The following is a 25,828-nucleotide window of genomic DNA, read 5'->3' as shown; positions in this document are numbered from 1 at the left end:
TTTTGCATTTCCCAGCATATTTTACTAGATACCCATAATTACTCCCTCACTTATTCAAAGTGCAATTTATTTCTCTTGAAGAAGTAGAATGGTTGGGTCCGTTGATTTCGCCCGTAGGGTGGAAACGTGTCAACATCTCGCCAATCTGTCTGTGGCGCACTCCCCTAGAAGAATGAACCTATAAATACGCCTTTCATTCAAATGGTTGACTTACCCCACTTACAAGCTTTAGCGACCAGTGCTTTCAACTCCGAGTTTGCTTACGACCTACAGCTTCTAGAGCCATCCTGTTCTAAGGTACGATGTCCTCAAGCTTTAGTTCAAATTCTAGTTCGAGCTCTGGCTCAGGGTCGTCCGCGACCCCATTTGGGTCTGCACATGCTTCTGTTTCCACATCTCCTGGAAAAGCTAAGAAGCCCCAAAAACTTAAAACTCCTTTTGATAAGCAAGCCGGGCCCTCTACCCTTGAGAAGTTCCAAGATAGGATGGCTAGAAATCCTTGGGAAGCCATAGTTTGTAGTGTCAAAACCCCTGTTCGCAAGATTAGGGAAAAATATTACATACCTCCTAAATATGAAACCATCATTGCCAGGACTTTCGATCGCATGCATCGTCCTCCCCCAGGTTGCTGTGACTTTTCTATTAAACATTTCGACGCCGAATTGAGGCTCCCTTTAGCTTCGCCTCTATCCGCTATCATAAATAAATTAGAGATTTGCCCTATGCAGATATCTCCCAATTCCATTTCTCATATTATTCTTTTTATCATAATAATAAATTTTTTGGGCATTAAGCCCAGTGTGATAATTTCTGGAGCCTGTATTCCTTCACCGCTTCCAAACGGTCTGGAGATAGAGGCTTTTTCTACCTCTCTGCCAAGCCAGATTGCAAATACCTAGATACTTTAAAATAGAACATTGGGGCTTGGCGTGATAGATTCATTTTTGTTCGACCTCCACTAGAAGCTACTCACTGAGAAAGTGTTGCGACTGGTTCGACTATCTCTAGCACCCCTCCACATTGAAGAGCCTTTAGGTGACCTTTCTTATCTAATGACGTATTTCTTTGATCTTCTGTCCGAATTTACTCACTAGTCCCTTTGATCTTGCAAATAGTATAGTTATGAATTCCCGCTTTGCTTTGCAGTTGAAAGCGGCCGAAAATAAAGCAAAGGGAAAGCAGATTGTCCCCCCTGCTGATCCTTCTTCGACCCCGCCTGTGGCTTCAACTCCTCCTCGTGCTCCTGTGCCTGCTAGTCCCGCTCTTAACCATCCAATCCAGGTCGACAGTGAAGAAACCCCTCCCCTTCCTTTGCATGGATATAATTCATCAGATCTGGAGCTGTATCTGGATGAAGACCTAAGCGAAGGTCAGAGGGATGAACCCACTGAAAAACGCGACCATGATAGTGGAGAGAAGTCGAAGAAAAGATAGCGGGCTTCGCACAAGCAGCAGGAGAAAGCCAAGGACAAAGGACCGGCAGAGCCTTCAGGATCTTCAAAATCTTCCCCATCTAGCCTGCCCGGTCTAAACAAGTGGGCGAAATCAAAGAGTAGGATGGACAGGGAAGCTGCAGATAAAGCCGAGCAGCCAGATGATCGTGATAGGTACCAGCGACTAGAGCGACTTTATGGCTGTTGGGAGGAGATGAGAGATGAACTGAAGGGAGATCGGCTCGTCCCAAAGTGGAACATCTCCACTTCTAGCTCTGTCCTTTTCACTGATCCTGGGAAAGACTCCTAGGAGATATACGACTCTGGAATTCTTCCTTGCAACCAAGGGTCATTGGTCACGAACACTCCTACCCGGATAGAAGAATACGGTGCTCATGCCTTGATGCAGGTAACCTGTTGTGTTCTTGATCACGTGGTTTACTTTTTGATACTTGGTTCATTTCCTGGTTTTGATCGTTATTGTAGGCGGGCACTTTCCTCCAAGGCCTGTAAATGAAGTGCATGAGCTATCGCTGGAATCACATGGTAGCTGATAAGAAAGTGAAGGAGCTTTCATCCGAGCTAGCAGAGAGGGATAGAATGGACCAAGTGCACGTCGAAGAGATGCAAACTCTGGCCGAGGAACTTCAAAAGCTGAAGGACCAACTTTCAACAGCTGAGAAGGCCAAGGAGGTCGCGCTATCCGAAGGGCGGAAGGAGGGATTTGATGCGGGTAGGGAGGTCGGTCTGGTAGAAGGCCACAAGCAGGGGTTGGAAGAAGGAAAAGCTGGTCGGATCACCCTGGAAGAACATCATCAAGCTATGACCAGCTCACGCATACCCACTGTTCGCAACTTTTTGAAGTCCGACACGTTCAAGACTGCTGTGGAGATCAAATCTGATGTTTTCTTCACCAAGGGCTACAAAACGTGTGAAGCTCAACTTGAGAAACCTGGTGGCTTTCCAGAGACTTTTGATCGTGGCCAAATGGATATTACGCTCGATGGAAACCTCCAACCCTACCCCGATTGAACCTGCTCTTGAGGATGATGAGTTCGCAGCTCTCCCGGACGAGATAGAACCCGATGCTTGATGTGATTATTTGTATTTTTTGTAATGTGGGATTTGATGTGCTTGAACAATTCTTCGAGTTTTTGCAACTGTCTGATGGTATTTTTTTGAACCGTAGTTTCATGTACTGACCCTGAGGGGCACGATTTTTTATATCGCCCTGTGCATGATGCCTTTTGTTAATGAATACACCTTTTTGTAGTTCTCACATTTGACGACTTCTTTTCTTCTAATTGATAACGAGCGCATCATTTTCATATTGCATTATGCTGGATGCCTCTTTTTCAGTTGGCATTTTTGGTGCATCTTTTTCAGATCGCACTGCATGTTGAATGCCTCTTTTTCAGTTGGCAATTTTAGTGCATCTTTTTCAGATCGCACTGTATGTTGGATGCAATGTATGTTGGACGCCTCTTTCTCAGTTGGCATTTTTAGTGCATCTTTTTCAGATCGCACTGTATGTTGGATGCCTCTTTTTCAGTTGGCATTTAGGGGTGCGTCTTTTTCAGATTGCACCTTGTTGAACGCCTCTTTTTCAGTTGGCATTTAGGGGTGCGTCTTTTTTAGATAGCTCCTTGTTGGACGCCTCTTTTTCAGTTGGCGTTTATGGTTTCGATCAGGAAGTCCGATAAATGACAACAAATATAAAAATACGCATAATTTTCGAATTGGTATAACATAGTAAGAAAATCTGTGACTTTTTCATGTTCCCAAAGAGGAATCAAAATTTGTACAAATTGATCAGCCTTTTCGGGCACCAAAGTAAGAAGTAAAAACTAGTGACCTGTGCTAGCATAGGAAATGCGACCTTTCTAGTTTTAGATATGTGATCTCCAAGCAGTCGACAGCCTTTCACAAACACCTTAGATATGTGATCTCCGATTAGTTGATGGCTTTTCGCAGGCACCTTAGATATGTGATCTCCGATTAGTTGATGGCCTTTCGCAGGCACCTTAGATACGATCTCTCCGTAGTTGATGGCCTTTCACAGGCACCTTAGATGAGATCTCTCCGCAGTTGATGGCCTTTCATAGGAACCTTAGATGCGATCTCTCCGCAGTTGATGGCCTTTCACAGGGACCTTAGATGCGATCTCTCCACAGTTGATGGCCTTTCATTGGCACCTTAGATATGCTATCTCCGATCAGTTAATGGCCTTTCACACGGACCTTAGATGCGATATCTCCGCAGTTGATGGCCTTTCACACGCACCTTAGATGCGATCTCCTCGGTCAGGCATAAAACTTTTTCAGATTTTTGATGTTCCACAGTCGCGGTAGGTTCTGCCCCTGCATGTCCTGCACTCTGTACGTGCCCTGTTTCCTGATTTCTATTACTTTGTACGGGCCCTCCCAAGGGGGATCCAACTTACCAACATGTTTTGAGGCTTCGACCTTTTTTAGAACGAGATCTTCTACTTGTAGCTGTCTTGGTCGAACACTCCGATCATGGTTTTTCATCATTAACCCCTTGTGATGGAGGATTCGTGCGTATGCTGCATCCCTCCTTTCCTCTATCACCGTAAGGTGGAACCCACGCTCGTTCGTGTTGGACTCTAGGTCGTACGTTGATACTCGTTGGGATGCTTCTCCGATCTCTGCAGGTATTATGGCCTCGGTTCCATAAATGAGACAGAAGGGGGTCTCACCTGTTGCCGTGAGGTGTAGTTCAATAAGCCCATAGATCTCTTGGCAACTCGTTGACCCAAGATCCCTTGCTCTCCTGCCGTGTCTTCAAATGTTGTAGGATCGTTCTGTTCATTACCTCTTTCTGTCCATTGGCTTGGGGATTCGCGGCCGCTGTGAAGTGTTGTGCGATCTTGAGTTCCTTGCACCATTCAGTGATTTTCTTCCCCTGAAACTGAGTTCCATTGTCAGAAATTAAAATTCTTGGTATTCGAAACCTGCAAATGATGTTCCTCCAGATGAAGTTGATGACTTCTCTTTCAGAGATTCTGGCCACTGCCTCCGCTTCGACCCACTTAGAGAAGTACTCGACCGCTACAATGATGAATTTCTTTTGCGCTTCAGCCACAGGGAAAGGTCCCACTATGTCTATTCCCCATTGGTCGAAGGGACATGTTATTTTGACCGGCTCGATGGGGGTCGCTGGTTGGTGTATGAGGGATGCATATTTCTGACAGCTCTTGCACTTCTTCACCAGGTCCCTCGAATCTTTGGCCAGCGTCGGCCAGAAATATCCTTGTCGTATAACTTTCTGGGCTAACGACCTCACACCCAAATGGTTTCCACAGCTTCCCTCATGAATTTCTTGCATCACGTAATTGGCTCTCTCTTCATCTAAACACTTCAGGAGGGGTCCATCCGTTGTTCGCTTGTATAACTGACCAGATAGTAGGGTGAACCGTGTAGCTCAAAATTTCACTCTCTCCGCCGCCACAAGATTAGAAGGCAAGGTGTCGTCCTCCAAATACTTGATGATTTCTTCTTTCCATGATCCAGCTTCCGAGACTACTTGCAGTTCTCCCTTATTCGAGATGGCTGATCATTCTCGCACTAAGGCAGTTATTTTGCGATCTTTGATCCCGGACATTGCAGCTCCAAAACTTAGATAACGCATATGCCTTGTCATTTTCCGCTATTGGCACCTGCAAAATAGAACACTTATCAAACTTGCCCATTAATCTTTTGACAATCTCTCTGTAAGACGTCATTGTCTTTTCCCTCGTCTCATAGGTTCCTTCAATTTGTAATGCGACCAACTGGGAGTCCATAAAAACTTTCAGATCTCTAGCTCCAGCTTCCTACGCAAGTTCTAATCCCAGAATAAGTGTTCCGTATTCTGCTTCATTGTTGGTGACTGGGAAAGATAGGCGAGCTGCTACTTCGATCTCCATTTTCTTGGGTCCTTGGATCAATATGCCTGCTCCTCCATTGTCAGCATTTGATGATCCGTCTATATGTAGCATCCATTTACAACTTTGCCCTTCAGCAGCTTGAGGCAATTCAGAATCACTAGATAGTTCCGTCACAAAATCTGCCAGGACTTGCGCTTTCTGTGCGGTCCTGGGCTGATAGTCAACGTCATACTGTCCCAATGCAACAGTCCACTTGATCAACCTCCCGGAAGCCTCTAGTCGCGATATCACGTGTTTTAGAGGATGATTCGTCAGTACCACCACTTTATGCGATTGAAAATAAGGTCTCAACATTCGAGCTGTAACAACCAAGGTGAGTGTTAACTTCTCCATCTCTGAATACCTTGATTCTGCACCTTGAAGCATCTTGCTGAGGTAGTATATCGGATTTTGGCTCCATCCTTCATCCCGCACTAACACCAAGCTGACCGCATTTTCTGATACAGCTAAATACAAAAATAGTGTTTCTTCTTCCTTTGGGTTAGCAAGCAAGGGGGGTTTTGTCAGATATTCCTTTAGTTCTTGTAGCGCCTTCCCGTATTCTTCAATCCATTCGAAGCTCTTGGATTTCCTCAGGACTTTAAAGAAAGGGAGGCTTCGATCTGCTGATCGCGAAATAAACCTATTCAAGGAGGCAATTTTCTTGTCAACTTCTGCACGTCTTGGATCGTGGTCGGCGATCGTAAGCTCATGATGGCCTGAATCTTCTCGGGGCTCGCTTCAATCCCTCGTTCACTGACCATGTATCCCAAAAATTTTCCGCCACCTACCCCAAAGGTGCATTTGTCTGGGTTCAGCTTCATCTCGTACGATCTCATTATGCTGAATGCTTGTTTAAGATGCTCAGGATGATCTTGCGACCTCTTGCTCTTGACTAGCATATCATCGACATAAACTTGCATTGTTTTTCTGAGCAGGTCGCCAAACATCTTGTTCACCAGCCGCTGGTAAGTTGCGCCTGCACTCTTCAGACCAAAGAGCATCATGTTATAGCAGTAAATCCCTTTGTCAGTAATGAATGAAGTCTTATCCCTGTCCTCTTCGGCCATGTGAATCTGGTGATATCCTTGTTAGGCATCCATCATGGAAATTATTTTGAACCCGGCTGTTGAGTCTACCATAACATCGATCCTTGGCAAGGGGTATGGGTCCTTTGGGCAGGGTTTATTCAGATCCAGCCTTGAGTAACTTGTGACCTCCTGCCTGATGATCTCGTTCTTGTCGCTCCCGAACGACCTCTTTCTCTGTTGTACCAGTCGGACTGTAGGATCTACGTTCAGCCTGTGTACAATTATTTCTAGGTCTATCCCCGTAAAGTCTGATAGGCTCCAAGAAAACATGTCCACATTTTTCCTCAGAAATTCGATCATGGCCATCTCTCCGTCCCCCATGTTCGCTCCTATCCTGATGGTCTTTTCTTGTTCGCCTGGTGCGAGCTGCACAATCTTGTAACCGTCACTGGGTTTCATATGCTCGGCTTCGTATGGTCGAGGTTCAGTGTCCTCCCCCACCTTTCGCCTCTTCTGACTGGGTTCCCCCTTCAGCTACAGATTGCAACACTTTCGAGCTTCCTTCTGGTCGCTAGCTACTTCTCCTATCCCTTTTTCTGTAGAGAATTTCATCTTCATGTGATAGGTGGAGATGACTGCTCTGAACAAATTTAAGCCTGGTCTGCCAATAATCATATTATACGCGAATGGGGTATCTACCACCAAAAATTTCACCATCAAAGTTTTTCGCTTAGGCTCTTCACCCATGGATACTAGCAGCTCGATCACGCCCAGCGACGTCACTTCGCTTCCACCGAATCCTACCAAAGGGGTCTTCACCAGCTCGAGGCGGGCATTTTCTAACCCTATCTCATCAACCACATTCTTGAATATGATATCGGTCGAGCTCCCACTATCAACCAACACTTTATGAACAGTGAAATTTGCAATGTCTAGCTTGACGACCATCGGGTCCTTCATCATTCCAATGTCTCTTGGTTTATTAGAACTATCAAAAGAAATAACCTCTTCTTCCTCAACTTTCAGCACAAATTTTCTCCCTCTGTTCGATCCGAGCGTTCTTGCGCACCTTTTCCTAGTTCCATCCGAATCTCCGGCACTAGAACCTCCCCCAATTGTATATATCACCCCTTTCATCGGCGCATTGCTTCTGCTAGGTGGGGCCTTCTCTGCTCTGGGGGGGCCAGGGTTTCGATCCCGGCTTCTTGACCTGCTCCTCCTGATCTCATCTTTATTGATCTTACAACTAGTAGGGACTTGATCAGGAAAATACCCTTGTCTCACCAGCCTTTCTATCTCATCCTTCAGTTGAAAGCATTCCTCTGTGTTGTGTCCCTTCTCACGATGAAATCTGCAATACTTGTTAGAAAATTTCTTGGAGGGGGTATACTTGGTGTGCCTTGGCCACTTTAGCACATCTGCATTCTCGACCATCATCAAGGCCTTTTCACGCGACATGGGCAACGGAGTATAGTTATGGTACTTAGGCTGGTACTTAGGCTCTTTGGGCCTGTCATTCTTGGTCCTACTTCCATGTCACTTGGGTGATCGCGTGCGAGCGCCGATGCAAATGGACCCTTCTTCAGACCGTGTATCAGAACGCTCACGATCATATCGATTCTCAGCTCCTGAACCTCCAACATTTCATTATTGAATCTCCCCATGAAGTTCTTTAGGGTCTCGTCCTCTCTTTGACGGATGTTGAACAGGTGGGTTGCCGACCTCTTCTATTTTTTCTTGCTCGCAAAATGGAAGGAGAATTTCTGCACAAGCTGTTCATACTACTCAATACTCCCTCAGGGCAAACTAGTGAACCATTCTTGCGCCTTCCCTGAAAGAGTGGTTGCAAATAACTTTGCCATGATGGGACCTGGCTGTCCGTACAAGTTTATCACCATTTCGAATGTTGCAACGTGCTCACGTGGATCTTTGGTTCCATCATACCTCTGTAGATCAGGTACTCTAAATCCTGGTTTGACGACCTGGACCAATATATCATTGTTGAATGGGGAATTCTTATTATAGGAGACTATCTCTCCTTGTTTCTTCAGTTCATCAATCTGTCTATTCAAGAACTCAATCTGTCTTCCCACACTCTCCACCTCTGCTCGCGATATCATGGGCTCCATCTTTTTTGCCCGGGCGTGACTACTGGAACCGACCTCTGGCGTTGCCGATCTCCCACTCCGGTGCTCTGGCTCACCAAGCTCCCTAGACTCTCCATGGGGCTCTGTGTTCTAAAACAACTTTCTCCTGGCAGTTTCTTTGACCACCAGAGTCGCAGTTCTTTCTAGTATTCTACAATAGCTTTTTGGCTCGCTTCTTCGATCATCCTTTGCAAGTCATCCTTTGTTATATGGACCATAGATCCTCCTCTTCTCGGTGTCTCTTCCTCTCCAGCGTTTCTCCTCGACAAACCTTCCACAATGAAAGGTGATTCTAAGGCTTTCCCACAGACGATGCCAACTGATCTTGCACGAATTCAGCGAACTCGATGTGCAATCTCGTCACAGATTGCTAACTCCTCCAAGATCAAGTATTGGGTCCCTGAGAATGAAACAAGAACAATGAGCTCGTCGAGCGCATCCCCGACAATGACCCTCTGACGCTCAAGTTAGGTTGATCGAGAGAAAAGTTTGCGATCACAAAGTTCGATCTCAAAGAACGTGTAACAGTTACCTCTAACTATGGTGTCTTAGTCTATTTATAGAGCACAGCTGGATACTATTGACTAGGCCACGTGGCCTTATCCTGCTAGCTAGCATCCTTGATCGGATGCCTACTGTTGTTCGGGTCTTCAAAGGTGGAGTTGGATCCCGGTCGGGTCCTCTCCGACCCGTCCAACAGAGGGAGCACGGATCTGCAGCGAAAAGACGGTAATACCCTTAATGAAGGGTATTTTTGGCATTTCCCAGCATATTTTACTAGATACCCATCCAGTAGTTGGGAATTTTGTAAATAGATCTGAAGAAAAACCTTGGATGAACTTTTTAGTAAACTTTAATTATGGTGACTTAAATTATGTTTGTACTTATATATATCACATCTAGTTTGTGGGAATTAAGGGCCAGGATTTTGGAATTGGGGTGTAAACAGTCAGAATTTCTTTTAATAGATTTTAGTAGAAGGAGTAGATGAATTGTTGTTCAAATTAACTGTAGAAAAGGTAAATTGAGAACGGAAAAAGGGTTAGCTATTTTTATAAATCTCAGATGGAGAGGTAATGTGGAGAAATAAATAGTTTGAATAATTGATTTCTATGAATATTCCTCAATGTTTTGGTGGCAAAAGGAACTTAAAGAAATCTCGCACTACATTCAACTGATAATGCAAAGTATGCATTTACATTAAGGATAAATCTGACACTTCTATTATATGTTGCATCTTTTTAACTTTTCTGCGTAATGAACTTTTTGCATAAAATCTTTTAGTATATTTCTTGTCAACTTGGAGCTTATTTTTCAATTGATATTTATATGAATTCCTATTTTTGGCTATTTTCTATTTGAAAATAGAATTTGTGTTTTTTTACCTTAGTTTGTTGTTGAAGTTCTAAAGCCCTCTCCTGCAGCTTGTGGCAACCTAAGAACATGAATATTGTTGTCACTGTGCTACTGATCAGGTAACCCTATCATATATTTAATCACCCTAGATATGTTTGTAAGCGAGATAATTGTCTTTTCACCACAACCGCATCTCTTTTCGAGGCTAGCTTAGCCTAAAGATGGTTATCGGTTTAAAAACGCAAGGTACCCCTGCTTTTTCAGGATAAGAAGGGGTAAAGAAAATGTCTCGAACCAATATTCGAGCACCGAGCGCTATGATTCAGTATCTATTAGATGATGTATGTCTGAGGTTGGATGTCGGTTTTGACGACATTTTTATTCTAACAGTTGTTCTCTAATTGATATATTTGCTATATATGTTTTTATTTTTATTTCTATTACATCTTTCAATGTTGGAATAAGTAGTCTCGCCGTACAATGAACTGGTTCAAAGTTTTTCCGATGAGCATTGGGCCATAATAATTTATATACCCTATTTTGGAAGATAGATTCTGGTGGTAGTTGTAAGAAAGTAGACTTCCAGTTTTCCATGTCTTCTAATCATGTTAATCTAAGTCCTAAATGCTAATTTATTAACCACCTCTTATGGGATGAACTCCATACATCCTGAATTATTTGTTTATAATCTTTCTATACTTCTCTTCACTGAGACGTAACAACTTAATTATTTGTTTAATGCATAGATACTTTAAAAAATTATTTGGTATAATATCGGATACATGTCGAATATGGGCACGACTCAGACATGCCTGGGACACATGTTGGACACGGCCTCCAGCATGCTCGAAAAAAATTTAAAAAAACAGGACATAGTATCTGACACACCGAAGGGTTTTCCAACACCTTAGGAGTTATTTTAAAATTTTAAAAAGTTTTGGGAAAAAATTGAGTAAGTTGGCCCCTATGATGGACGGACACGGATAAGGCGATACGAGCATGACGCGACACGACACTGATACGATTATAAATAATATATTTTTTATTATATATATACTTAATTTCTCATAAAATTAATATCAAAATAAAGCATAATATAAGGTTGTTTTACATATAAGTTCTTAACCAAAATACATGGTCTCAAAATATATATTGTGATGCCCCAAAAATTATAATACGTAATTATGAAATTAATTGATAATTTTTTATGAAACTTCGTTAATTAGTAAATAAATTATAAGTGGAAATTAAAAAATATTAAAACTTAAACGGAGTAAATTGAAGTTTATTATAATATGTGGGAGCAAATTATATAAATTAAGAAAATTAAAAAGAACGTAATGAATATTTTAAAAATAAATTAAATTAAATTAAAAAGAAAAAAAAGAAAGGAAAGAATGAAATAAAAAGAAAAAAAAAAAGAAGAGAAAGAGAACACAAACCATAATTACACATCACATTGTACACATAAAAAATCATTGCAATTTTTTCTTTCACATTGTACACATACAAAATCATCACATTACACATCACATTGTACACATACAACGTTATTTTATTTAATTAGTGCATTTACTAAATATAACTTATATTGATCGATATACTATTTAATTAAAATATTTTATGAGTTTGGCTATTTAAATTAGTGTCGAATTAAATATCACATTTGATATAAAAATAATATAGTTGGTTAATTAAATTATTAGATTTTTTAGATTTAAATATTGCTATAGTTAATTTATACAATACCATCGGAATTATTAACCAAATACGTATTGTTGTTTAATTAAATTATATAGTAGGAGAAATTAATAGAAAATTTATAAAAGTATTCAAAAATTGTATTTAACAAATATTAGAAAGTTGTATTTGGAAAAAATTATAATTATTAAATAAAAAAATGAGATTTTTGAAACGATTTAATTTATAATAGTTGTAACAGCGGAAATTATAAAATATGAGGGGTTTGAGTAAATGAAACCTTATGAATTGATTAATAAAGTATAAATATTTTTATGAAGCTTGGAGTCTCTAGTTACTAAGGAGAACTAGAATGAAGATTTATATTTCGATAGATATGAAATATTAAAGAATTATTAGGAATTGTGCAAATAATATCTAATATTCTCTTTAAAAATTATAATATTCTCGATATATTAATTATATGTGTTATAACTCATTATAGAATATAAGGATAAAGTGAAAGGACTAAACAATTATCTATTTGGTAGATAAAAGCGTTATAAGATCAAGGTAAGTTAACTAATCATTGTTATCTATATATGTTTTCTTTTTTGTGATACCATTGTTGTATAAGTCTGTGATTCATGCCAAAATTGATTTATCTGGAAAAATATGGGTGATGGATGATTTAGTTTGAATGATTATATTGTGAACGTGAAATGTGAAAATGCATGGAAATGTTCCATTGTTGTATGATGTGTGGATGTGTGCCTGAAAATGAAAATATCGATATATAGTTTTATATTACTAGTTGCTTACAAGAATGGTGATATGTGGAAGAGGGAGTGGTGAAAATTGAATATAATTGTTATATGAGTACCCCTTGATGTTGTTGAAAAGCCTGTACGGCGAAATGAAATGTAAAGAGCTATGATGCAATATGAGAAAGAAATGAAATGAAAAGAGCTTTGACGCGATATGAAAAAAAGTTGGGATGCAATGTGAAAAGAGCTATGATGCAACATAAAAGAGTTATGATGTGAATTGAAAGAACTGTGAAGCAAAATGAGATTGATGAGCTGGATATCAAGGGGATTTACTTGAACTTTATATAATGGTGAGATTGAGTTGATGACAAAAAAAGCTATATCATCTTCTGTTAAGCAAACTAGAAAAAAGGAGTTTAATTGATTATCTTGTTGCAAGTTGGCTATGTGGGATTAAATTAATTATATTCTATGCATATTGCCTACTTATCTTATCTAGGCTATATTTTATATACATATATAGATCGAGCTAGTTATTTACTTGTTGAGTTGCAGGCTCATTCCTCTGCTGATATCTTTTTTTTAAGGAGTAGATCTTGAGGTGTCTGCCTGTCGAAGGCTAGGTCCAAATGCTATAATCAGTCAGGTAGTACCCAATTTTCTCCTCATTATCAGTTAAAATACAAATCACATTTTGGTTGTATAAAAAGGAATTAAAAGCATAGGAACTTCTTGTGATGGATTACTTTATGGTGTTTAATATCGTATATATATATATATATATATATATTATTGTGGATTGATTGTATTTGTTGTGATGTTGGGACTATGTGTTCATATTGATTATGGGCATATTTTTATATCTATAGATACAGGGGTTACTTTAAGTATAATGTTTAGGGAAGATATAGCCGTAGTAGCGATAGAGGGTGCTAAATTAGGTGGAATCAGAGTAGAGATTAGATTTCCTACAGATAGTAGACGAAATGTGATATTATACATAAGGTATATATTGGGAATCTACTTACAAGTGTGCATTTCATATAAGATGGAAGTGTCAGGTGAAAACGTTGTTGGCTCAACTGAGTCATTAAAGTCTGTGCAGGGTCATGATCATGCATCAAAACATCCAGGTTTAGAAGCACAAAATAGAAATACCCAACAGCCAGAAATAAAACCCTTTTATGCAATAGTTCCTAGAAATGATGCAAATGATGGCTCCATTGCCATAACCTTAACCACAGGATGCAGTTATTGTCAAAAATTATGAAATAGTAAGGAGACAGGGGCGAAGGTATTTGCAGGTACAACTTTATAGAAGCAGAAGAATGGTTGAGAAACACCAAAAGAGTGTTAGACATAATTGAATGCACTTCTGAGCAAAAATTGACGTATGCAGTGCCCTTATTGGAGAAATATGCCTTAGATTAGTGGGAAACAGTTCCGAGGAGCAAGAATCGAGCAATCACCTTGACTTGGAATAACTTTTTGAAAGAATTTGCTAAAAAATACATTCCGCTGGTCGACAGAAATCGTAAGAAAGTTGAATTCTGTGAACTAAAGCAGAATGAGTTATTTGTTGCTAGGTACGAGTTGCAACTTGTAAGGTTGTCAAAATATGCTCCAAAAGAGGTGAATATTGATGAATTGAGGAGAATTAGATTTGAAAGAGGGCTTGAGACTCGAGATTCGAGAGAAAATAGCAATTAACCTCCGAGTTATGGTGCGCTACTGGAAGCGGCATTCAGAGCAAAAGAGACATTCATTGAAACGAGTTCTACTGAAGCTAAACGGAAGAAATTGAGAGGTAACCTGAATCCTACATTTAGACAAAGTGGTGCAGTTTTCTTTAGGGTTCTGGTTCGGAGGGAGGTTGGTATAAAGGCCGAGGAATGGGCCAGATTAGTAGATCTCCTTTGGTGTCTTCGAGTAGAGATGCGCCTAAGGTTATCACTGGTTCCTTCTCTATTTGCGATTCTAGTGCACATGTGTTGATTGATCCAGGATCTACATGTTCATTTATATCACATGATTTTGCATCTTGTTTGCATGCTAGTATAGAACCATTCGAACATGACTTATATTTGTCTATGCCTACTGATGGGATTGTATTAGTGAATACGGTGGTGAAATCTTGCCCAATAGTAGAGTAGGGTCTCACTATATACAAATTTGGTTGTAATAAATATTAGGGAGTTTGATGTCATTCTGGGGATGGACTGGTTAGCTAGCAATCATGCTTTAATGAATGTCAAGCAAAAGAGGTGATTGTAGAAGTCAATGGGCAAATGAAAATGGTTATAGTGGGGGAAAGAAAGGTGATACCTAACTGTTTAACTTCCGTTGTGATTGCTTTTAATTTAATTAAAGGAAGGTGTGAGGCGTATTTAGCTAGTGTACGTGATACCATAAAAGTTAGTCCAGGTATATTAGATGTTCTATTGGTGAGGGAATTTCTTGATGTTTTTCCTGACAAATTACCTGGGCTACCACGTCATCGAGAAGTAGAATTTGAAATAGACAATATTCTAGGAGCGGCACCTATTTCAATTGCACTGTATAGAATGGCTCCTTCAGAATTGAAAGAATTAAAGAAACAGTTAGAAGAGTTACTAGATAAAAGGGTTTATCCGACCTAGTATATTCACCTTGGAGATCAGCAATATTATTCATAAAGAAGAAAGATGGGAGTATGAGATTATGTATCAATTATAGACATTTGAACCGAATCACAGTCAAGAAAAAGAACCCTCTGCCGCAGATAGATGATTTGCTTGATCAGTTAAAGGGTGTCACTGTGTTCTCTAAAATTGATTTGCAATCTCTAGAATGCCAACATCATCTATGGTTTCAAAAGTATCTCCTACCACATCCCACATTTTAGTGTCGCCTTGCATGTATTGTGGAGTCTTTCTTGACAAAAGTCGAAGATTATTGTGCACAAAAACTAGATCTTGAGCACGTTGTGAAGTAATTTGATTCCTCCTTGCCGCGTGGATGAATGCATAATTTCTCTCACAATAGGAAGAGCAAGAAATGTGGCCAGGTAACTTCAGAGAAATACTTTGAAGGTGAAGGGCTACAGAACCATGTACTAACCACCACTTTATTGGATCATTTCCCATCTATCTCAAAGAGAATCTTCATCAGCAAAGTAGCATCCAAAACATCTTGCAAGCTCCACGTTCACTTCTCTTCATGTATCATCATTAGGGAAAAGACGTTTCAAATATATTCTCCACATCCTAGAACTTTCTACATCACTTTGTCAAGGAGCTAAGTCTCTATGGCCATGTTAACTATGGTGTATTAGGCAGTATATACGGACTAATTCTACGCAGCAGGGCGTTTACTTGAGAATGAGATGGCCCGTTACTACTAGTGAAGCCCGGGACGAAGTGGGATTAACCGGCTGATAAGTATCCGGGCATTTGGGGTGGGATTCGAATCCAGATGATGTATCCCAGGTTTCAACTTTGTTGGTTTTGACTATAATACCCTCAAATTCGCACTTGAAATGACAAGGTTGGCCTTGTACACCCCCCTACCGCCTTCACTTCGCTCGCGCTTTGTCATTTGAAACCTCCAAAATCTCCAAGTTCAGCAAAATCCTGCTTTAAGGACGAGTCTTCAAGGTAACTTCCAGTATCATTGCCTCGAGGTGAGTTCTTCGTCGCCGATCTTCGTCAGTACTTTAGTTCGTATCTATGTATCTTACCCTTCAATCACTAGGCTGTATGGTGTCTCGTCGTCGTTGTCCACTTTTCGTAAATTGGAAAATTAATGCTCTTTTTTTTTGGGTCTTTTTCCGAGGGGTGCAGGAATCATACTCGGAGCCCTCATTTACGCCATCCAGTGAGATATTGGTTGGGAGATTCGTTGTTATTTTGTTGTACGCAGTATAATCGTTCACGATCTGAAGGTGTGTTTTTTTTAAGCCATTAGCTTCTCAGTTGAAGATTTCACTACTGTTGTGCCTTATACTCTTTACCGCCGTCAAAATTTTACTGCGGTTGAGCATACTATAAAAATTTTGCTAATTAGGTATGGTCGTTTTAAAATTATGGTTACACGGGTAAGTCCCTTTTTCTGTCCGTTACAGTTGATCAGATTCGGCCAAACATTGGCCAATTAATTGCATGCAATTGTCTCTATAATTTTTGGATTCTGTATCTAGGTTATTAACAATATAGCACTGTTCTGCGTTTCTTGCTGTTTTTTACCCAATGTTTGCTGAATTTCCATTGTCATTGCATTTGCAATCGTGCAAACATTTTCCGTTGTGAATAAAAGTTATTTTCATGTTTAGGATGAGGTCATTTCAAAGAGTTACTTTGGCTTTAATTGTTTTACAATATATCCTCGACGAGCTTATAGTCGTTCTCACTATGTTCACTTATGTTACAAAACACCTGAACGCACGTAAAACAAGTCATCCTCGGATTGGACCTCCAGATACATTACCAATATTCGGGTACCAGCTCAAATTACTCACCTACACCGCCTAGTTTCTGTTACTAATGAGTCATGCCTACGGAACTTACGTATAGACCGTAACGCCTTCGGTCGGCTATGCTATTTGCTGCAATACTCCGGGGGGATTTGTGAAAGCAAATTTTGTACCGTACCCGAGCAAGTCGCTATTTTCCTTAGTGTTGTTGCCCATCATAAAAAAATTTGTGTGGTGAAGCATGATTTTCTACGCTCCGGCCGCACGATCCACAAACATTTCCACCGGGTCCTTAGAGCAATAATCAAAATGTACAACATACTTCTAGCTCGACCGTCGCCCATTACAGACGATTGCGTGGACCCACGCTGGAGATGGTTTAAGGTACTACTTCATAATATTACCTTTTTCCTTAATTAATAAAAGATTGCAATGTGTTCAGTTTGAAATTCAATGTTTACCTCGTATTTTTACCTTACAATTATCTTACTTGTCTTACTCGTCGTAGGGTTGTCTCGGGGCGTTGGATGGAACCTTCATTGACGTTCGAGTACCTGAAGTTGAAAAAGGACGCTCTCGAACATACAAAGGCCACATCGCCGTGAATGTACTTGGTGTCTGCAATCCTAATATGCAATTTATATACGTTCTTTTTGGTTGGGAGGGCAGTGCAGCGGATAGCCGTGTATTACGTGATGCCGTCCACAGACAGGGTGGACTAAGAGTTCCTACAGGTGTGACCTTCAGCTTTAACATTTTTACTATACGCCCTTCAATCTGTAACGTTCGATTACACATTGTGCAGGGCAGTACTACTTATATGACAATGGCTACGCGAATGCTGAAGGTTTCTTGACCCCGTATAGAGGTGTACGGTATCGCCTACGAGAATTGGACAGTGGAGTTGGTGGACCACAAAATAAACATGAGTTTTTCAACTTAAAACACTCCTCCGCACGCAATGTAATTGAGCGTACGTTTGGTCTACTCAAAATGTGATGAGGAATTCTAAGGAGTCAATCATTTTACCCCATTAAGGTGCATGATCTGATCATCCAGGCTTGTTGCTTGTTGCACAATTTTTTAAGGACTGAAATGCCTGATGATCCGCTGGTGAACGAGTTGCCTAGTGACGGAGATGAAGTTGCTGATGCTGACGTCGATTGCGTCTGGAACATTGAGAGCAAACTGTCATGGAATTCCTGGAGAGATACATTGGCAATGTCTATGTACTACGAGTGGACGAGTCGTATGTGACATCGTTTGTGGAATATCCTGCCTACATCTTCCATCCTTCATCAACCTTCTAATATGAAGGATGGAAGATACATTGTAATGTTCGTAGCGTAATCTGTCCCCAGAGTTATGTTGGACTGTTATGATTCGGAGGCGGTTGTTTGAACGCGGCTTCTCCAAATAAAAAATTGGACCGTCTTAGAGTTCGTTGTTGTATTTGTTCATCTTTTAAAGATCTATGCTACCACACGAAATTACAAATTTTTTTTTTAGTTCTTATGGGATATGGTGTTGCGATAGATTTTTTTGTTACATTTACATTATTGTGACATGTTTTGTCGTGATATATCACTAAACTGATATGAGCTTTTTAATATTCACATAATTGCTTCGGTGCAGACTGTTGCAGTACAAGGTGGTGAATCTATTATACGGTCATGGACATGGGATCTGATGAAGGTACTAGCCACTTGCAACGACGCGGAGGGAATAGAGATAAGCCATTAAATCGCAGAATGTGGACGATTCTTGAAGAAGAATGTCTGGTAGCCGGACTTAAAAACCTGGTAGTGACAGGCTGGAAATGCGAGAATGGGTTTAGGAATGGATATCTAGCCCAACTCGAGGCGTACATTGCAAAGACCTTTCCAAATGCTGACATCAAGGCTGAACCAATATTACCTCGAAGTTGCATGTGTGGAAGAAGCAGTACTCGACTCTAACTATCATGCTAATGCGCTCAGGATTGGGCTACGATGACAAACGGAATATGGTCATGGTGGAAGATGCTGATGCTTGGGAGGATTATGTGAAGGTATTAAACCACTGTTTCAATAATTGTTTATAATTAAACGAAACGATGTATTGCACTTAAGAACTATTTCGACATTTATTTATTTGATGTTGCAAATGGATCCTTACGCAAAGGGAATGCGGTACAAGACATGGCCTTTTTTCTGTGCATGGCGAGAAGTATTTGGCAAGGACCGTGCGATGGGTGAACGTAGTGCGGATCCATTCCAGGATGCCAATGACGCTAGAGATGAGGAAATTGCCGACACGCAGGAATGCAACTTACTGAATGCTGAATGGAATGCAGATGTAGGTGTAGTCGGGTTGGATGAAGAGCCTATGTGCTCGTTCAACGCAAATGTCGATCCCGTGACGAATTCATCCAGTGCAGCGAAACGGCCTGATAGCACTTCATCAGGAAAACGCAAGAGGACCGAGGAGGGTTTGAGATTCCAAAGTTGATTGAAATGGTATCTACATTTTGCGAATCAGCGAACACGCATTTGGCATCGCTGACGAGGGTCCTTGAAAGCGAATTTGGTCAGCCTAAACATCGCGCCATCATCCTGGAATAGGTGAGAGAGCTTGACTCATTTGATGAGAATGAACATCTCATTGTTGCAAATAGACTTGTTAAGGACCCAAAGGAAATGGAGCTTTTCCTTGCTTTGTCGAAGGATTCCAGAGTGAAGATGGTACGGCTAATGCTAGCAAGTAAGATTTAAAGGCAAAACATATCTCAAAATGGTGAAGACTTTGTTTTTTGTCCGTATTTTTACGTTACAATATGCAAAAACAGCTGGTAAGAATACGCAGGTCTTATGTTTTGGTTTGGAATTACATAGAACATTGGCGTTTTGAAGACTGGTTGTTTGTATGACGTTTACATTTTTCGTAACACATTGTATGTCTGATACAATGGACACTTTTTTCCATGTGGTTTGAAGGCTAGTGGACCTCAATTACTCTCGAAATACACATCAAACTATATACGAAGGGAAGATGTTATTGCTTAAAATCTTCCAATTATGCACCACCTCGACTTGCATTCTGGAGACAAACACACTGTCCGCTTCCAAAACATTCAATATTACGGCATATTTTTAACCTTCATGCAAAGGCTCATTATAAAATACCAAAATCTTAAAAAACATTGACAATGTTCCGCTACAAAAGTGCGTTCAGTGACCAACTGCAATTAAACGATATATATGGACGAAGCAAAAACTTGTTGCAACCACTGCCATCCGACGAAATCAAAAAGGATATCCATCCATACTTTTTTTACAGAACATCACCACTCTTCTTTTGATAACTAAAGGAAATTCATTACCTGCAAACCTTCATCTTCATGGCGACCCGTACGCGTTGGCGTCAGATTCATCCTCGGTGCCCTCGTATAGTCGTGCAGTATCTTCACTCGATGAAAGGACGTCGCCTCCTCCGAATATCTCCTTCATCTGATCCCACTTTCCTTCGCCACAGTAGTAGTACACCTTGGCAAAAGGTCTTTCCTGCATTATACCCCTAGGAATATAAAATCAGACATAGTGTGTAGAGGATTGTACGTGTTCTCCAAATAAAAATGAAATGGACACGAAATTCACAGACTGATACCCGTATTATTCTGTTCCATTCCTTCCGCGAGCTGAGCATCCTATTCGTGTTCTCATTCCAGGATACGGATCCATCGGCAAGTACTTTACGAAATGTGTGATACCGAATCCTTAGTAATCGCAACTTTTCTTTGTAGAAATACAAGTGCCAGTTTTTACTGGCGTAATTGTTTACCTCATCTGCAGCGAAGTTCAACGACAGGAGATTGCTCTGGCGTCGATTTGACTGGTTGTTTCCTCTGGCAGCCATCAAGGAGAGGGCGTCGACAAAAACATCTTCCACATCCTTCGTCCAAGTTCTAATGTAGAAGTATCTTCCCTGTCCCATGGGTCTTTTCCTTATCAGCATCTCCTCCTGTCGCTCGCGCACTAACGAAGTAGGTTTCATAATTTGTATGACTTTAAATGAATGTGTGTCTTGTCTTGTCAGATATGCGACAATAGAACAGGACTAGTCTTTATTACATATACAATCTGCTGTAGTTTACAATTGTTATGGAAAAAAATAGGTCCAACTCCACTGTTGGAAATGTAGTGAAAATATGGTTTTGTTGTTAAATGCGGGCAGTATAGGTAGATTACATACATTTTTTAACTCATTCAATTGGACTGTGTTCCGTTTCTTACGTATAACTAGTTAGTTAATTTGGTGGCTCAGTGTTAATGGGAAACTAGTCAAAGAAATTATCAAATGAATGACTGAGGAAAATAATTTAACCATGCGAACTGGTAGAAAAGGAGAAGCATCATCTATTCATAATTCCCCACATAAACTTAAAAATAAAATTAAACACAAATGGAATACAGAAGCATGTCCACCATCATTGTTCAACCAAGTTTTTTTCTAGTCTCCTTCATCGGCTAACCCCAAAACAGAACCACTCATGTGGTACATCGCACACAGTCAAATTAGCTTTCATCCTCACTAGTAACTAGATCAATCACCTCTGGCTCCTCCTCTGATTTGTAGCCCAAGAACTGTACATCTGAGTTGTCCGACTCACCCAGACTGAAGTCACCAATATCCTCGCTTGTATCGCTGTACGACTGGCCAACTTGTCCACCAAATATCTCCTGAAGCTGCTCCCATGGCTCATCGAAGTAGAAATAGGCCTTGGCGAAGGACTTTTCCTGCATATGTTAGTGGTTTGTAAAGGTGCAAATGCACCTCCGTACCTAAAATGTGGGTACAAAATGCAAGAAAAAATGTCTAACCTTTATGATTCGGCGCCAGTGTTCTCTAGTGCCAGACATCCGATTCGAATCTACATTCCACCTGATATTAGGTTCTTCAAGCAGTTTCCCGAATGTGACATATCGCAGACCTAACAACCTAAGCCTGGATCTGAAGAAATTGTAGGACCAAGAGCGCTAGGCGTAGTCGTTGACGGCATCCGCCGTGTTTCAGAAGGCAGAGTTGAGGGGGCGAAGTGGGTTTGTCTGTGGCTTGCCCATAATGGCATGGATGTGCAGGAAGGTACAGAAGGCATTGTCCACCTTCTTCGTCCAGGTATGAGTATAAAAATAGCGGGACTGACCCATTGGAATTTTCCGACGAGGCATTTTGGCTACTTCGTCGCAGATTCTGGTGGTTGAAGTCGAAAGGCGGATAGGTAGATGGAGAAGAGGGTTTTTGAAAGGATGTTCACATCTTTGCAGAATCTTTATTGTAGCTTTCCATTTATATAGATACGGACTTGAAGCGTTTGGTATGCCAAAAAAGAAAAGCCAGGTCTCATCATTGCCTTGGGTGAAGTGTGAAGGGTGCTTTGGAAAGGACCAACTTTTATTGCAAACAAGACATACAAGTTTAAGGGTAATGCACAATTAACAATGGATACATTACCTCAAATTTCATATACAACATTATCTTTGTTTGTAGGGGGAAATGTTTTAATATTAAATTACAGATTAATATTCAATAGTTAAAACACCCAATAAATAATTTGACTGCTATTTTTAAGTTATGTCATACGTAGGAAAGATATTGGGCAAATAATACAAATATAGACTAAAACAAATTACATATAAAAACAATAAAGTTACCGTATCTGACAAATACTTAAAAAAAACTTTCTGTTAGTTCATTCATTAAACTAAAAAGGAACAGCAGTACAGCTGCCACGAATATTACATGCAGGTGGACCACAAAATACAACCCATGCAATCATATAGGAAAAGACAGTACCATCTGCTAAACACCAGAACAAACATTCCTACATTGATACACATTAATGCATTATAGGCATACTAGAAAGGAAAATAAAATAGCCTTCGACGGAAACATGTGTTCGTACGCATTAACATAGCACTTGCCTGTGCGAGAACCCTATAACGAACAAGTTATACAGCATCAATATGCAAAAGTACAGATTGTCAGTGTTGTACATAATATACTAATATAAAATAATGTACATACAAGCATTTAAACGAACAAATGATCTTGCAGAATTCTTTCCACGTTGAGTCAGCCGCAGTTATGAATCTTAGCCTGCTGTTATGGACGACATCCTGCCGGGCAATGAGCTTCCCGAACACCTCATGTCTCTCGCGAAGGAATTTCAGGACATATTTTCCCCAGCCGAAATCAATCTTGCCCCCGTGACATTTTTGCACCTTCTATAAAGCATCAGTTATTGCAAACTTATTCTCACGATCAGGGTGAAATCGTCCTTTCTTGACATGATACAACAATTTATGAACAAAATTTTTTTCCATATCTTTGGTCCACTTGAGACAATAAAACATGTACCTTTGATAGTAAAAACCATCTGGCCACATCATTATATTTGGGAAAAGTAAGATGCTTGGGCATAAAAGGTAAGTTGCTTGAGTATAAAATGGAAGTTCAGGATGTTGCAGTGAGATGGATTCAGCAATTCACTCAGATTTATAGTCAGGAAGGAGGGCATTGTGATATGATGTGTTAGCCAATGACTTGCAAAAACTGTACATGAAGTGCTGGTGACAAGTAGTACGTACACATACATTAATTCATGTGTCTGTTGCATTAAATAATGGTAGGTGGGTTTAATTAATAGCAGATTCTGGCAGCATCACTGGGGTTGGAGGGTCCTTACTGGTAAATGAAGCATGAAGCGGATGGAAAGAATGGGATCCCCCCGCCACTTTGCAAAAGTAGCATAAAATTGAAGACCATGATCAGGTCCCCAATTAATGTTGAAGGTTTTGCCAAGGTAAGAAGTAGTTGGGCGATGGGCAGTTGGATAATTCAATGCATGTGCAGCAATTAAATTCGGATTTGAGGGAAGAGTCAGGCTAATTGGGAAAAGTTAAGGGGGAGCTAGTTTCATATATATGACGTTAAGGTAAACCAGCGTTCACCATACATTGGAAGTTCGTGGTATTAACTACTAAAGAGTCAAGTAATGCAATTGTACAATAAACTCATAACACATAAATTTTAATAAAAACAGGAAAAATAAAGAGGCCGAATACTGGGCGACATTTATGCTTAAATGTAATAAGTTATAGAATGCATCTTCGTCGTACCTTGTAGATATATGTATGTTGAGAATAAGGTAAACCAATGGCGAAAGCATATTATAAATCTTGTGAAGTGATAATATTCGAGTACAAATGGAAAACACTACAGAGGTGACAATACGATTCGAGACATTGCACAGTACAACATCAAGTAGGAAAATAAATTTTAACCTGGCCGAGTTAGGAGCACTTACCTATGAGCGCAGCGCATGCCGTAATGAATATTGCATAAATGAAAGCTTGAATGCATACTGTCGTTAACAAAGAAAATATACACAGTACGAGGAATTAAGCAAGGTTAGACATTGAACGCAATACAAATAGTCATGAGCCAAACAAAGATTAAGACAATAAAATAATTTGTTAATGTAGAACGGCGCGTCTCCTCCACTTGTAAACGTTCATTTGAACGTTTCATCTAACTTTCATAATCTGAAATTCTGTTCAACAGTCCAGGAATAATCTCCTTAGACCTGCGGCACATTGGTGGGTGAACTCATTGGAATGTTCCGCAATAATGCCCCTGAGAAAAAAACAGGGTATGTAATGTATATGCAAATATCGTCGATAATGGAATACATACGAATGTAGGGATAATTCGTCTATGATTGAGAGTATCGTATACGAATTATCCCCAAAACATTGTTTCCACAATTTAAAAATTTGTTTAAACATTAACAAACCTCATTGCCAGGGCACCCGTAAAATCTTCTACCTGGGTTTAGGGTGGTCAATGAAGTGCGTACGATCACATCCCTACCACAATAGCAAAGACACACAACTTGGTCGTTTGAGGCACAAGAATGGTGTCTACTACCCGTTGTACCATCGAAATCGTTACTAAAAAAATCGTGTTTTGAGGAAGTGGTCTCCATGTACTTTGGCCTATGGAAGCAAAGTGAAAGGATGCAACAGTATCAAGCAAGGAAACCAATTGTAAGATAAGCATACGTAGCGAAAGGCAGACACAACTTTTTGCGTATGAGAATAGGGGACAGAAAGCCGAGTAAACAAATTGAAGAAAGCAGAGCAAGTAGTGTTGGGAATAAATGTTAACCTCGCAGTATTATGTTCGAAAGCGGATAGGAACCCATGGAATTAGGCTGTTGCAAGAAGATGATCGGAAACTTCAGAAACCCTAGAATATCAAAATACGGATTATTCACAAAATTTTAAGCGGTACGAATACGAGGTACCAGGTTGCAGATAATGTGTGGGTGACGATTAACTTACTCAAAATATGGTGCTCTGGGTCGTAGTTTCGAAGGAATCGGTCAGAATCTCAAGCTTTGCCGCACATCGATAAATCAGAGGTGGGGGGAAAAAGGGGGAAAAGAGAAATGAAGAACAGATAAGCAGACAATGTAATTTTGATTTTCGATGGGGGCAAAAAGGTAAAAATACTAGCAAGTGATGTCTATTATCCCTGCGAGTAAACAGATGCATCCGGATATCTTGTGTTTAATGTCCTGGATAGTAAACGTATCATTACATTGTCCCATGCTATGCAATCCCATTACAAATCCGATTTGAATCCCACGGCCGAATACGTTATCCGGTTGGGTAAACATGGCCTATAAGGATGAGGAGTCTAGATGATGAAAATCAAGGAAACATCAACTTGACATGCTTACACTCTCAAGGAATTACATGAGCTCTATTCATAGTTCACAAGTATAAGTTGATACTTAATTGATCTTTCAATTGAAAATTATATTTGGATCAAGACCATTTTTAATTTTTTTTTCTCTTCATAGGTCACTCAAGTTATAGATACATTGTGGCATCTGAAAGGAAGAGATATGCTTCTAGCAATGTTGTTCATCTTAGCAGAAAAGGTTGTGATGCTGCTGTTAAGTATCTTGATGAGTTCCACATATTA

The 25,828-nt window shown here is 40.2% G+C and overlaps 1 protein-coding gene across 1 annotated transcript; it reads right to left on the bottom strand.

Annotated features, from left to right (window-relative positions):
• Positions 1-6,926: 6,926 nt before the first annotated feature.
• On the bottom strand, positions 6,927-7,850 carry LOC105172771 (uncharacterized). Its single transcript, XM_011094348.1, has one exon. It carries the CDS (start codon positions 7,848-7,850, stop codon positions 6,927-6,929), a length of 924 nt encoding a protein of 307 aa, XP_011092650.1.
• Between the last annotated feature and the right edge of the window lie 17,978 nt (positions 7,851-25,828).

The sequence above is a fragment of the Sesamum indicum genome, linkage group LG10 (genome assembly GCF_026168435.1).
Source record: "Sesamum indicum cultivar Baizhima isolate 11 linkage group LG10, ASM2616843v1, whole genome shotgun sequence".
NCBI lineage: Eukaryota > Viridiplantae > Streptophyta > Magnoliopsida > Lamiales > Pedaliaceae > Sesamum > Sesamum indicum.
This window is presented reverse-complemented; position numbering and strand designations above follow the sequence as displayed.

Coding starts and splice junctions, on each gene's coding strand:
- LOC105172771 (XM_011094348.1), bottom strand. CDS start 7,850: ATGTCGCGTGAAAAGGCCTTGATGATGGTCGAGAATGCAGATGTGCTA.